Raw genomic sequence first — 13520 nt, forward strand, 5'->3', positions numbered from 1 at the left:
TAATCCTAGGAAACTGATTCTATCACAGGCAGACTTAGAATACACTTTGACAAACACTCCTTCAAGAACTCACTGTGGGCCTCCCTGGTGGTGCAAGGGGTTAAGAGACAAATTATGAAGCTGTCCGAAGCCACTGCAGCATGAGTTTGATCTCTGGCCAGGAAAATTACCACATGATGCAGCAGACCTCTCCTGACTCTTCCACTGTTCCCCTCAGCAGTGTATTTCAGTAGATCTGCCTTTTCTGTTCCACACTGTCTCTGGTGAATCATCTCACCCCCCTCTCACACCTTTGGCCTGTACCCCAGTTCTTTTATGCATGAATAAATAAATCTTAAAAAAAAAAAAAGAACTCACTGTGGTAGATATTTCTCCAAGTAAGGCAATCCAATATATAAAATGCCACATTAATGGATTTTTAAACCCCAAGTCATCCTTTCTTCCTTCCCCCTTCTCTCTATTCATTCTTCTATTATTTCCTTCTTCCTGTCTGTCTGTCTGTCTACTTATCTGCCATCTATTAAACCTCAAAGGATCTTTAATTAGTAGGGAAGAAGAGATAAAACTATCCTTCAACAGCAATTTCTGTGCACATGGCTCTAAAAATGGAAGTAGAGAAGAGTTGCTGTTTGGAGCAGAATTCCTAAATGCTTTTGAGCAAAAACTTTATGCATGATAAGCATAAAAATTAAATGCCCTCCTAGAGATTCTATTATGCCTGCTTCCATCACATACTGTTATTGGGCAACCCCGATATAAAACGGGTTGCCTGGCTGTGGGTCCTCACCTGCGCACTTAAAAGGGACTTATTAATACTCCACTACAGACACACACAAAAGGTTAATAAAAGGTTTATTTACAAGGGAAAGGGAATTAAGGAAATGTACAACTCAGGGAGAAACTAGAGAAATAAAGTCTTTGATGCGTCCTAAGATCTGCTGAACTGGAAACCCAAAGGCACTCTCTGAACTGGCCTAAGGCTGTGAGCTGGCGGGGAGCCAAAAATGGGGGATCTCGTCCAAAGCCCACGTGTCTGGCTTTATACCAAACCTGGCTGCTTAACCCCACCCTCAGGTCCCAGCCACCTTCCCTTTGGTGGTGATGGGATTTGGAGATCCCAGTGCCTTTTGGCTTTGGTCTGGAGTGGGGGTGGAGTCTACAAAGCCTGTATGGAACTAGCTTTAGGACATCCTTTTCCCCCTAACAATACCAGCAATTACAGCACTGTACCTTTTCCACATACTTAGAAGTCAAGTAAATTTTAGTCAGTTCAATTTTCCGTACTAGACATCATTAAAAATTTTCAAGTGTAAAATTTATTTTGAATCTGCTTTTGAAAATAAAAGCACTGGATATTCTCTTTCTCCCTTTCTCTAACAGAACCTTTTTCTTTATATTTTGAAGGCTATTGGAGGAGCAGGTAGGGTGGTAGTGAGGGAGTGGGGGCTTCTCTACCGTTACAGGAATCACTCATAGTCACAGCTGCTTTGGCCTTGTTATTCAAGGGAACTGACCATTGCTCACTTGGCCACCACTATATATCACTGACCCTAAAGGGCATACATTTGAGTGACGACTGCAATTTCATGGGTCATCACAGGGGAAGCATAAAGGGTTCATAACAGAATGCTGCATAACTGGGACTATGGACATTCTTTTTGAAATTCAGAAAATAAAAAATCAGAAACTGACTGTCATATGATTGAAAAAATAAAGAAATGACCATATAAACAAATAAAAAAAAGAGGGACATTTCTTCAGATTATGCTGTCACATCTTAAGCTGAAACAGCTGTTGCACTCAGTTTACTTTTCTGGAAATGCTCCTTCATGAACAAATTTTGAAAACCACTGAAACCTTTAAGGAACACTGCAGTCTAACGCATACCTGTGCTACCCAGATGCCAGCATGTGAGGGCATTTAATGGAGTTTCCCTCCAGCTCAGCTGAATCTATGGCAGCTTTTCTCAAAGTATGGTTCTAAGAGCCATAAACATGGCCTCATTGGGAGAGCTGTTAAAATGCAAATTCCTGGGTCCACCCCTACCTACTGAATCAGCACCCCAGGGGGTGGGTTTGAATGGCTGCTTTTCTCTCAAGTTCCCTGAGGGATTTGTAAGGATTGTTAGGATTTCATATATCTTTCCTGTGTTTGTTCACTCTTGTTTTTCAATAAGCATCCACTGAATACTTTGGCAGCCAGTCTTTAAAACTCTTTTTTCATGTTAGATAATGGAAAGGGAGAAAGGACATGATGTAGCTGTCTGAAGATGAGCCCAGAGCAGCTGAGGTTACACCAACAGACAGAAGGAGAGGGAGGGTGGAAAGCTACAGCTGGAGAAGCAGCGTTCTCTTCCCCAGCAGGAAGCCATCTACAAGAAGAACCCTTTCTCTTGAGACAGACCTTGCCCCTCCCCCCAAATATCTGTGACTCCAGTCATCCCAGAATCAGGTGGCCCTGGACGTTGACATCCCAGCCACGTCCTGTCCTCCTTCATTCCCCAGCAACCACACATTTTCATTCTTTCCTCCACAATAGAGCACATCAGAAGAGAGAGCTCTCCAGAGAGACAGGAAGATTTCTTGTTGCCTCAGGAATTTCCTTTAGGCTGCCTGAGGAACATTTCACAAAAAGGCAAGTCACACGGTCACTGTTCAGCAGCCCGACTCCAATGAAGGCACCTTTTAAAGCACACCAGACAGTTTTTACCCTCCCCTGGGCTTTAGTTTTCTTTCTTTCATTTCCTTAAGGGTGTCTGATTCTGGCATGCAAAGAGGAATGTTTCTTTACTATTGGTCTTTAAATTTTGCCTAATGATACAATGAATTTTCCTAAAAGCAATGCATTCTTCTAGTTTCCCAACTTAAAGGCACATAATGGATTTGATCCATAACAAGTTCCCTGCCCTCGCTCACCACCACTCACCAACTTGTCGTGATACCATAGGCATAGTTCTCTCCTGCTGTGGAAACTTACCTGGCACTCACTAGTATGTGGTTCAAGATAGTCTTGTCTTTGTATCAACTCTGGTTGATGAATATTACTACATCTACCACATGAAGATTCAGCATTTTAGGTGTGAAAGGGAGACCTTGCAGGTCATACATTCAAAAACCAATCTCGACATAACTGTTCTCCAAGAGTCTGAGAACACCAAAGGGAAATCAGGTTTTGGAGTGGCAACTATCAGTGGTAGGAGACAGACACAATTTCTTCTGTCCTTAGGCTCTATGCTTTAAGGACAATAGAATGAACCTTGGTTACTATTATGTGGGATGATAGAAGTAGAAAACCTTGGTACTTGTGTTACAGGGCAGCCCCGATATAAAACGGGTTGCCTGGCTGTGGGTCCTCATAACACTTGGACCAAACATCACTGAGTTAATTCATTTGTGCTGTCCCATTCACTTTTATTAATCCTTTTTTGGATTGTAGAAAAAAAAGAAAGGGGGGGAGAACAACCAAAGTCTGGGTTTTTTTGACTTGATTCCAAAAAACTGGAAATGTACTATGCATAGTTTTGAGCAGACAGAGTGTAAGTAACAAGAATACAATCTAAGAAAATTAGAAGTGATATTACTGATGTTATATTATTTACTTCAAAAATTTATTCATCATACCCATCAGTGTCATGGCATTTTGTTCTACCTTTTGTCTGATTCTCATGATTGTCAATAACTGACATACCTTTTCTAGCTCACCGAGAGGAATCATAAAGTCTGAAACCCTATCTTCCTTTTCAAGAACCTTATTTTCAGACACATCACCACAAATTACCATATATATTGACATTGTAATGACCCTGACAGGTGGAAAGATGGTGGCAACTGTGAAATGAGTGACTTAGATTATCAATAAAAAGCAACCACTATTTAGGAAGAAACTGATAAGCATACATGCAAGAGACAAGGACAGATAAAAACCTGTTTGTGCGAAAGGGTTTGCATGAATCAAAATTAACAAGTGTTGCTCATAAGATGACTCCCAGAAGTGGTATGTTGTTGAGGCAATTTGCGATGTTCATAGACCCTACGGCCATGGTCCTGAGCCTTCTGCAAGGTTTGGGGAGAGCCACTGGGAACTCTTGCCCTGAGAAGCAGTATCCCATCTTCCTCATACACTGATTGATTTCCTGAAGCTCTCTAGACCAGGTTTGCCTACTCTGCATCAACATTCTCTCCAACTTTCCCAAAGTTCATTGCTTTTCCCCATTTGTACTGCCAATTTATTATATACTTATGTTAATGTCATTTATATTATAGTCATATGTATTTGTCTTGGGTGTTGAGAACTTCCCCAACCTGATGAAACAGTCATTCAACTGGACAGAAGATAGAAACTTAGAAGTTATCACAAATTCTTCTCTCTACCACAACTAATCATTTTTCACAAGGTCTTGCTTCTTTCACCACCATTGCTATTGCCTAATCCCAGGTAACCCTCTCCTGGTCATTAATCTACTATCGTACCTTCCAGTCCCACCATCTTCCAACATTCTATTCTAGAAACTTTCATTATATGGTCAAATGCCTTAGTTTTGAAGACAAAGCTTTCTGTGACTTGAACATGGCTAACTTCTCTAGTCATTTTTATATTTTAATATACAATCCAGTTTAACTCTTTTTAGCCCCAGTGGACTATATTCTTCCATGTCCACAAACATGGCAGTCTTCAATTCAGGGACTCACAACATTAGATAGACCTAAGTCAAGACCTAAATTCTTCATTTTATTTTATTTTATTTTTATTTTTTATTCTTTGGTGGGACCCTCACCAGTGGCCGGGGATCGAACTGGTGCTGCAGAGGCTGCAGCCTTGCAACCCAGTGCTCAACCACTGCGCCACCAGGGGAAACCCCTAAATTCTTCATTTTAAAGAGAAGCACACCAAATTACAGAGAGGTTAAGTAAGTCACTCAAGGTTACACAGTTGGTTAGGAAAACAACAGAATTAAGACCCAATGTTGAGAGCTAATTTTCCAGAATACAATTTCTTTAATCTCTTACTAACATTGTTCAAAAGAGCAAATTTTTATCATTTAACAACATAAAACTCTGAAAATTCTGAACTGACACAGTTTGGTCTTCGTTAACAAAGTGGCTTAAATTTTTGATCAAAGTACAGAGCTTCCCTTCCCCCACTGCAACCCATTTTTCAGGAAACTTTCCTTTTAGTTAAGTCTACAGAGAATTCAATACAAAGAAGCTCTGTTCTAAAATTAGTCTTCAAATTCAGCAGAAATTGCCAAAATAATTTCTCCCACATAAAACAATGGCCGATGAATATGAAATATGTTAAGAACATTCTATCACTGAAATGACTTTTTTTGCAATTAATAGTAAGATAAAATCTTGAAATACATAAGAATCAAGAAAAATAGTTTGGAAAGATTCCCATTTGAAATGTATCTATTTGAAAACAATCTCTGTCCTCTGGCTATCATTATCTTGTTCCTGTACAGAAACTCATTTCCAAATGAAATCTAAAATTCAAAATATGAATTGGTTGACATGTTTAAAATTTGCTCTGAGATGGGTGAAATAATATCTAAGACTTTTCAGAAGGAATAACAAGTACATGCCAACACTCATTGGGTTTAATTCATGCTTCAGAAGCTGACTTTCCCTTTCTAATTTGTCAGTATCCAATTTCTATTCAGAAATGGGAAATACAGTAAACAGGATTGTGGCCATTAGCGTGATACTGAAGTTAGCAGAGAGAGACATTTTGAAGGAAAGCATAGGAAGAGAAATTGGCATTGTTCCAGTTTTAGTGATTTGCATTTAGCTAAATTGAATCATGCCATCATGCCCTATGCTGCATTTACTGACTAGGCAGGACTCTAGAAAGGGCATGTCATATAGAACTGTGCTGGAGAGGAACAAAAAATACCTGTTGAGCAGAAGAATTGGGTTTGTTACTTCAGGGTTTCAACAGACACCTGCATGCCCAGAGAACTCATCAGTCAAATTAACATGGTAGAAGTAGTGTGAGGGGGGTGGAAAAAGATGCTGAGAGGGGAGGAAAGGAGGAAGCAAAAAGGAAGGAAAGAACAGTAGGAACTGTTGTTATTAAATATTGAGTTTATAGATTAAACCAGGAAGAATATTAACCAAGAGATGCAAATGATTACTCAGGAATTTTTTTCAACATGGAATATAAAAGCAGGGCAAGAAAACTAGCAAAGCAAATACAGGTCAGCAGCAATCTAGAGGGGAGAGAATTACCTAGCACTCATTATCTAGAATACCAATAATACATTTACTGGTGTATAAAAGCAATTTTCATATATTGTTAAGTATTGCTGGAAGGAGTTGGTATCACTTTTTAAAGAGTTTGAAATCTTCTAGTACATCTACGATCTTTCAAAACAGTTATTATTTGGAAATAAAGTTCTTAGTGAAACAATTCCTACTTTTTGAATACTGAGGAAATTGGAAGGATACTCCCTAATGCGCTATACTGAATGAACTGTTATAAAGCACTATGTTAATAAAGGCTGGTAGGATTGAGCTCTATGCCAATGAAAATGAGTGTAGCATTAACAATGTCTGCTGGTCGAGAACATGGACAGCACTTCCAGTAAACAAACATGACAGCGCTTCCAAAAATAAGTAATCTACCTCGAATAGATAGTTCTCTGCTGCTTTTCTGACTAATAGATGATGAACAACATTTCCCATTAAAAAAAGAATTTTGATGAATAATACATTAGGGTGATATGCATACACCTGTTAAGAAGACCATTATGTAAGTTAAGATGCATTATTTTGGAGGAAAGCCAATGAATGACTATCTGAAAAATGTTTCTCATTGCACGTGGGATGGCTGGAATCAATCTTCTCAGTCATAGTTAGATTTGCCATCCAATTCTTTGCCCCAGAGCCTTGACTTCTTAGTGATTCTGGAGTGAAATTTACATTCATTTGTTAGTTCCCTGCCCTCATTCTTTTGCATGCACTATCACACATGTTGTTCTATGACAGCAAAAGCACTTAGATCCAAGGATGGTTTTCTCCTGCTCCCCCAGCCCAAACCTGCATTTGCTTCGAAATAATCTTTTAAGGAAGCAAAACATTGCCATGCCAACAATATGAAGAGGACATGAAGGGAGTCTTTGTGGAGGGTAATAATCAGTTTGTATTTAGTAAGATAAGGAAAACCAGGACAATGGGCAATACTCTGTTGTGAGTCACTTAGCTTTATAGAACTAATTGTCCACATCACACTTAACCCAGCAGAATAGTCTATCTCAATATCTGTCTCTGTCTCTCATGCACACACACACACACACACAACATTGCTAGTGTAATTTATTCAGAACTAATTCATTAATCTATTGGGACTGACTGGACTCAATGGCCAGTGATAATTAAATCAAGATATCATATTTTGCATGGAAGAGAGAATTAATAACTTTGCCTTGCCTTTATAACTTCCAATGACTGTGGGACATCCAGAAATATGCCCTTTTCCAAATAAGTGCTACCACATTCTCTTTTGTGGGGAAAATACTTGCCTGCACCTTTTCAATGTATTGATATTTCCTCCCCTCCAAGGCAAATGGTGAAGAGGAAATATGGAGTTGTGGGGACTTTTTCACTCTCTTCAATGCATTTGCTTCTAGAAAAAGAGCTGCAGATGCAGGGTAGCAACTCTAGCTCAGGTGTAGTACAATCCTTTTGTGTAACTCAGAGCTGGAGAGCGAGCCTGAGAGAGGCACACATTCAATCTATATTCACCAATACTTTCCCACCACCTACTTCAGTGAGAAACTAAAATGATCATGCCTGATTTTTAAAAACAAGGACACCAAAAAAGTCACAGTCTGATGAGTTTCATTCTTTGTCTTTACCTGAGCAAGCACCTAAGGACACAGGGCTTTCAAAATAATGAGGAGGATCCTTTGTTCTCTCAGATTTCATTTAAAGGGAAAGTGGGTCGAAGGGCTTCCCCTGGGAGGGAAAGAAACCCCAGAAGCCAGATACAGGGGAGCGGGAGATTTCCCTCCCACTTCTTTTCCCACCCTGCAAAGAAGTTAATTGAATCTATTTTAGGAATGCTGGGGGGAGGGTAGCACTCAGGCAGCCCATTCTCTGAGCCCATCCATCGCCTCATTCTCCAATGTGGCTTGGACCAGCCTCTTCTCCCTGACACCAGGCAGTCAGGGGCTCCGAGAACCCCTTTCCAGCCACAGGCAACAGAGCCAGTACCGCATGCATTCTGGCGCCCTAAAAGGTATGTCTCAGCCAAAGTGCAAAGTTGTATATTTAGACCTGAAAAGCATAGTTAGAGTCATTCAAAGCAGCAAGTTACAGTACCTTAAGAAGTCTGACAGATGGGAGAAAGGCTGCATGGCACAGCTTCCGGATGGTCCAGTTTAGGGGTCGAGGAGCATCAGTTTGATTCATGACCCTTTCCAAATTCCACCAGGAAAACCAGAAACTGCAAACCTGAGCAATGCCTAGAAAATAAATAATCCCCCACGGCCCTGGCATCCCATGGTCATGTCCACACCTGCGAATTCCATTAGGACAGAGGCTTCCTGGAACTTGGGAGACTAGTCAAGAGGCGTTGCCTGAGCCACTGAACCTTCTTAAGAAAGCCACCTCCCCTCTCCCGCAGCAGTGCTCATGCATACCAAATGTGGCTGAATGGAGGCACGCTGCCTGCAGCTTCGGGGAGGGAACGCAAGGTTTTGAAGGAGAGGGACAGCCTGCAGGAAGCAGCCTGGGTTGGAGTCAGAGCAGCCTGCTCCAAATGCGCGCTCCCTCTCCCGCTCTCCTCCCAGCAAACGCAGGTCAGGCAATGGGGGAGAACCCGGGCCATTTGCTCTGCTTGCTTGGTTTGGGGGGGAGCCAGGAGGAGAGCAAAAGGGAACATCAATAAAGCCAGACAGGGAACTTGCACTTTCTTGCACAAAGCATCTTTGAGGGGCTGGAAACTGGCACAGGGGGAGGGGCTAGGACACACCGGGGAAGGGATGCCTCTGAAGGATCAGATAAAGAGATAAACACTTTCATTTTGATTTATGTGACATAAGAAATTGAGAGCAATTGTAAAATGGATCTATAGTAAAAAGGATCTCTGTCATGTTCTGGGGGTTTTATTAACTGGAATAGACAGTCTTCAATCCACCCTGATACATGCAGTACAGAGATGATAGATAGGCAGACAGATGAGAGCGAAGCAAACTCACAGAGAGAGGCAAGTTATTTCCTTCATAGAAAGCTGTAAAAACTAATGTATATTTGGCTTATCCTTTAGAAATGGCAGTTTCCAAATTGTGGGCTATCCCCTCTTGGAGAGTCACTTGATACTCTTTGTAACAAAAATTTAACCCTTAAAGTGCCAAGTGAGCTGCTTTCTATAAAATATGGGGTTTCCTAGATTGAGGCTACCTACCCCATCATTTTCAAAGGATGGCGTGGAGAGAATTGCTGTACTCGTGTGTACAGACTTTAGGGTTTCTGAGGGGAGTGAGAATAAAGGGGAACTTTTCAATTTGAAACAGAAACGGGATAGTTTCACCTAAAGTAGGAAAGTCTGGTGGGCAGCTGAGTTGGGAGGAGTCCTGTCCCAACCCCCACATACAGCTACTTCCCCGCCCCTAGGCATCCATGGCTACCCAGGAGAATGCCCATATGCCTAGAGCATTGCCATCTTATTTTTCCTCATTACATCCCTCCCTATGACTATACTGATTTTATATTTCTAATGAACAGAAATGGATCAACCCCAGTTTCATTACAACTATGCATTCTGAAGCAGAACTGAGCAGGTGAGGAGCAGATGTGGTGCCCTGTGACCCTGCTGTAATTCTGAATTTGAGACAACCTGAATTCTCTCTGGAGCATAGTAAACACCTGAAGCTTTGCATGGCAACACACCCACCCCCAAGGTGGTCCTGAGTCACAGGTCCAAAGACAGTATTGCAGAAAATCTAGTTAATTTACTGGCCTTGAATAATCACATTCATACATTTAATTATCTTCTATTAGACCTGATCACTTTATTAGATCCCACACACAATTGGTTCATTCTGCCACCATTCTATTTCCACAAAGAATTAGAGGAATCTTTAAAATAGTAACAGGTAATGTGTATGTATCAGGCATTGTGCTAGGCCCTCTGAAGGCAGCAGTTAGTTTCAGCAAAAATCCTAGGAATTAGATGCTACTGTCGTATCCTCATTTCACAGATTAAGCTTGGGAGGCCCACTTAGCAACACACCTAAATCACAGAACTAATAAAATATGAGTTTGGATTGAAAGGCTGTCTACTAGGGATATAAAGATAACCTTTCTGTTTTCCCTTTTAAGGCCCTCTACTTAAGGGGGCCACAAAATTCAAACCATCACCTTATTAGCTTCTGTGGGACTTAAGCTCATATAAATGTTGAACTGAATGACTCTGAAGAACGAAAGCTCAGCATTTCTTTCAGATTCATCCTTTGGTGTGGCATTGATAGCACAGTTGACACCACATATTCTGGGACAGCTGCAAGGTCCAAATTCCATTCCTGACCCTGGCCTTGAGCATTTCATTTATGTTCTCTGTGCCTCATCGAGATAAAAATGAAACCACAAACCTAAGATTATTTGTGAAAACTAGGTGAAATAAAGGCAAAGCACTTAGCACAGTGCCCGGCACATATTAAGTCCCTTATACCACGATATATCTTCCAGGCAGTAGGTGCTGACAGTAAGGTGGGAATCTACTATCATTTCTATTAAGAATGCACATCTGTCCTTATAGTATCAGGTAATGAAGTCAAGCAAGACAGATTAAATTTGAATGAAAGCTTCCTATCAGTTACCATGAGTTTAATAAATGGGGTAGAGGGATGCGGGAGTGGTTGAGGGCAGAGTGGGTTTCCTCGTGCTGTCTGGCAGATCGCAAGATGTTGCCTTTAATGGCGCTACAAGGCTCCAACCTCCCTAAGCTCTTAAATGCGATTAAGTGATTCCCTTGCGGTTATAATTCTGCTCCATGAAAATGCTGATACACTGTGGTTGCCTCTCCCTTGCCCCTCGCTGTTCCAAAAGGTTAAGGACCCCACAAAAATGACAGCATCATTCTAAAAACACACAGCCTTTGATCCTCCTAGCCCTTTTAATTTTTACTGAATAACTTTGGTCAAAGAGAATAGTTACGAACTCTGCAGCATGGAGAAAGAGGATTCACAGGCCTCTCTAATGGCAATTAGAAAAGCACAAAACCTCTGTGGAATTGATTTGGAGTCTACACTGCAGAAAGGTAAAGATCAAAGAATGATGACAGAGTGTGAGAAGAGGTTTTTCTTCCACCATTGGAGTCGTTTGTGCCAGAATTATTTGCTATCGAAAGGACAAAGCAGAGTTTTCAGGACCCGGACTCTACTTTCAAGAAATGATATTTTCACATGAAATGATGCCTTCCCGAGTTTTAGAATCTAATGAGAAAAGGGCATAAAGGAGCAAGGCGAGGCCCAAAAATTAGTATCTCATAAATGAAAAATACTTATTTACAAATTTGATGAATGTGGATGCTTTAAATCTACAGAACAAATCCTGCAGGTTAAAAAGTCTAACATGACTCTTAGCTTTCATTATCTCCCAAAAATGGCTGAGCCCATCAAACTTTTCTCCTTAGAGTACCTGTCTTTAAACAAACCAACTCTTTTCCATGCCACATAAGCACACTTCCCATTTATCATTTTTGCTATTTATTTTCCATGCAAATCATGGCAAATTTCAGAATCATGAAGAGATTTGAGCTGTCTTAATACCAGCAATGTGATACATACGTTCAACTTGCCATTCTTTTGAAAACCATGCTCCATATTAAAAAAAAAAAAATCCTGGCACCCTCAATGAAGCATTACACCACCTTGCGCAGTCTTCTTTTATGCCCCTTACATGCAAAAAGGACTGATCAATGAAAACCAGAAAAATGGGCTAATCCATAAAAATCAAGAAGGAAATGACACAGTATCCAGGTAGTTCAGAATTTTGCAAAACCTCCTCCTAAATGTATTTTCGATATACAACTTTTCAAAAATACTCCAATTTTTCAGTTTGTTATTGAATATTGACATTCACAAGTATCCAAACAGTAATTGAATAGATATGTTTGGGTGCAAAGAGATTAATGTGGAATACACAGTGCTAAGGGATGATATACAAGCATCTAAGGGAATTTTCAGGTCCAGATGAACACTAAGATTTTGTAGATTACTTCATTTGCCCCATATTTTAGAATCTTCATGTTAACATCTTGCTTGATTTATGACTGGTTTCAGTTATTAACTTTGCTGTATTTGACAATTCACTTTTAATCAGAAAATCATTTGGGTTATGAACTCTAGCAATTTATCATCTTTGTCAAAAATACATGCATTCTCTTTTTTTCCCCTTTAACTACACTAGATAAAGCTATGCAATTTTCAGGAAATTTTAGATGCTTCTACACTATATTTCAAGTTATTTAATAAGCCTCTTTATAAATTCCACTAACCTATAGAACAGTTTTTAATTATGTCTTTTTCTTCACTTAAGGTATTCTCCCTATTTTATAGGTAAATAATCTAAAAATACATGAATATCTATGAAAATAAACAATTTAATTTGTTAAGTAGCATTTACTCTGGAAAATGAGAAGAACTGTCTGCTCCATTTCTATCCCAATATTGGAATCTCCTGGCTTCCCTGGCTGGTAGACACCCTCTGCATGAACACTGTAGTCACTGCAGGGTGGGAGATGGGAGGGGGTAGGGGAGAGGGGGAAAGCAGCCCAGGGTTGGGTGACCCCAGTAGACAGGAAGTCCTTCCTTAGACTGGGGTAAAATGTGCTTCCTGTGACTTCCAGCTTATTTCCCTTCAGAGAACGGTTCTCCAGATGTAGAATAATAGGCATGAGGCTCCATTCAAACCTCCTCTTGCTAGATCAGACTACTTGAACCTTTACATGACCAAGTGTAGTTATTTAAAAACCCTCTTTAGGGTTAGAGTCAATCACAATATCAAAACATTACATATAGGGGCACTATAAATATAATAGTGCCCATCTTCTTAAGTTCCTTGAATTACTACTTGCAAAGGTTCTTTAGGGAGCTCTGAGGGAAAACTCAGTAATAATTCAGCTTCTTTTAAAAATTATCTCGGGGGCCTTCCCTGGTGGCTCAGTGGTTGAGCACTGGGCTGCAAAGCTGCCCGCAGCCTCTGCAGCGCCAGTTCGATCTCCGGCCGCCTGCGAGGGTCCCACATGGTGCTCATACCTCTCCTGCCACCCGCTGCTCCCCTCAGCAGTGTATTTTGTCAGTCTACCTGTTCTGTTCCCCGCTCTGGTGAATTCTCTCACCCTCCCGCGCTTCGGACTGTATCCCGGTTCTTGTATAAATAAATAAATCTTTAAAAAAAAATATCTTCATGAATTAGTTTACTTAACATAGTTTAAGTAATACTGTGTGTGTGTTCACGTGCACACGCACACACACTCTCTTTCTCTCTTTCCCTCTTTCTGTCAAAGAGGGTGTGACA

At 40.6% G+C, this 13520-nt stretch overlaps 1 protein-coding gene across 22 annotated transcripts in view; it reads right to left on the reverse strand.

Moving 5' to 3' along the window:
* The window catches only part of TRPM3 (transient receptor potential cation channel subfamily M member 3), a gene marked incomplete at both ends in the record, with an annotated part of 743026 nt that overhangs the window by 465268 nt on the left and 264238 nt on the right, over positions 1–13520 (reverse strand). For 16 of the 22 annotated variants that reach the window (XM_084237424.1, XM_084237422.1, XM_084237421.1 and 13 more), the window contains one exon: positions 8322–8498. The exons of the other annotated variants lie outside the window; for them this stretch is intronic. In XM_084237424.1, coding sequence (XP_084093550.1) covers positions 8322–8498 — 177 coding nt within the window. Of the gene's footprint in view, positions 1–8321; positions 8499–13520 lie in introns of those variants that run through there. 22 annotated transcript variants of the gene reach the window in all.

Source organism: Talpa europaea (assembly GCF_964194135.1).
Source record: "Talpa europaea genome assembly, chromosome: 7".
NCBI lineage: Eukaryota > Metazoa > Chordata > Mammalia > Eulipotyphla > Talpidae > Talpa > Talpa europaea.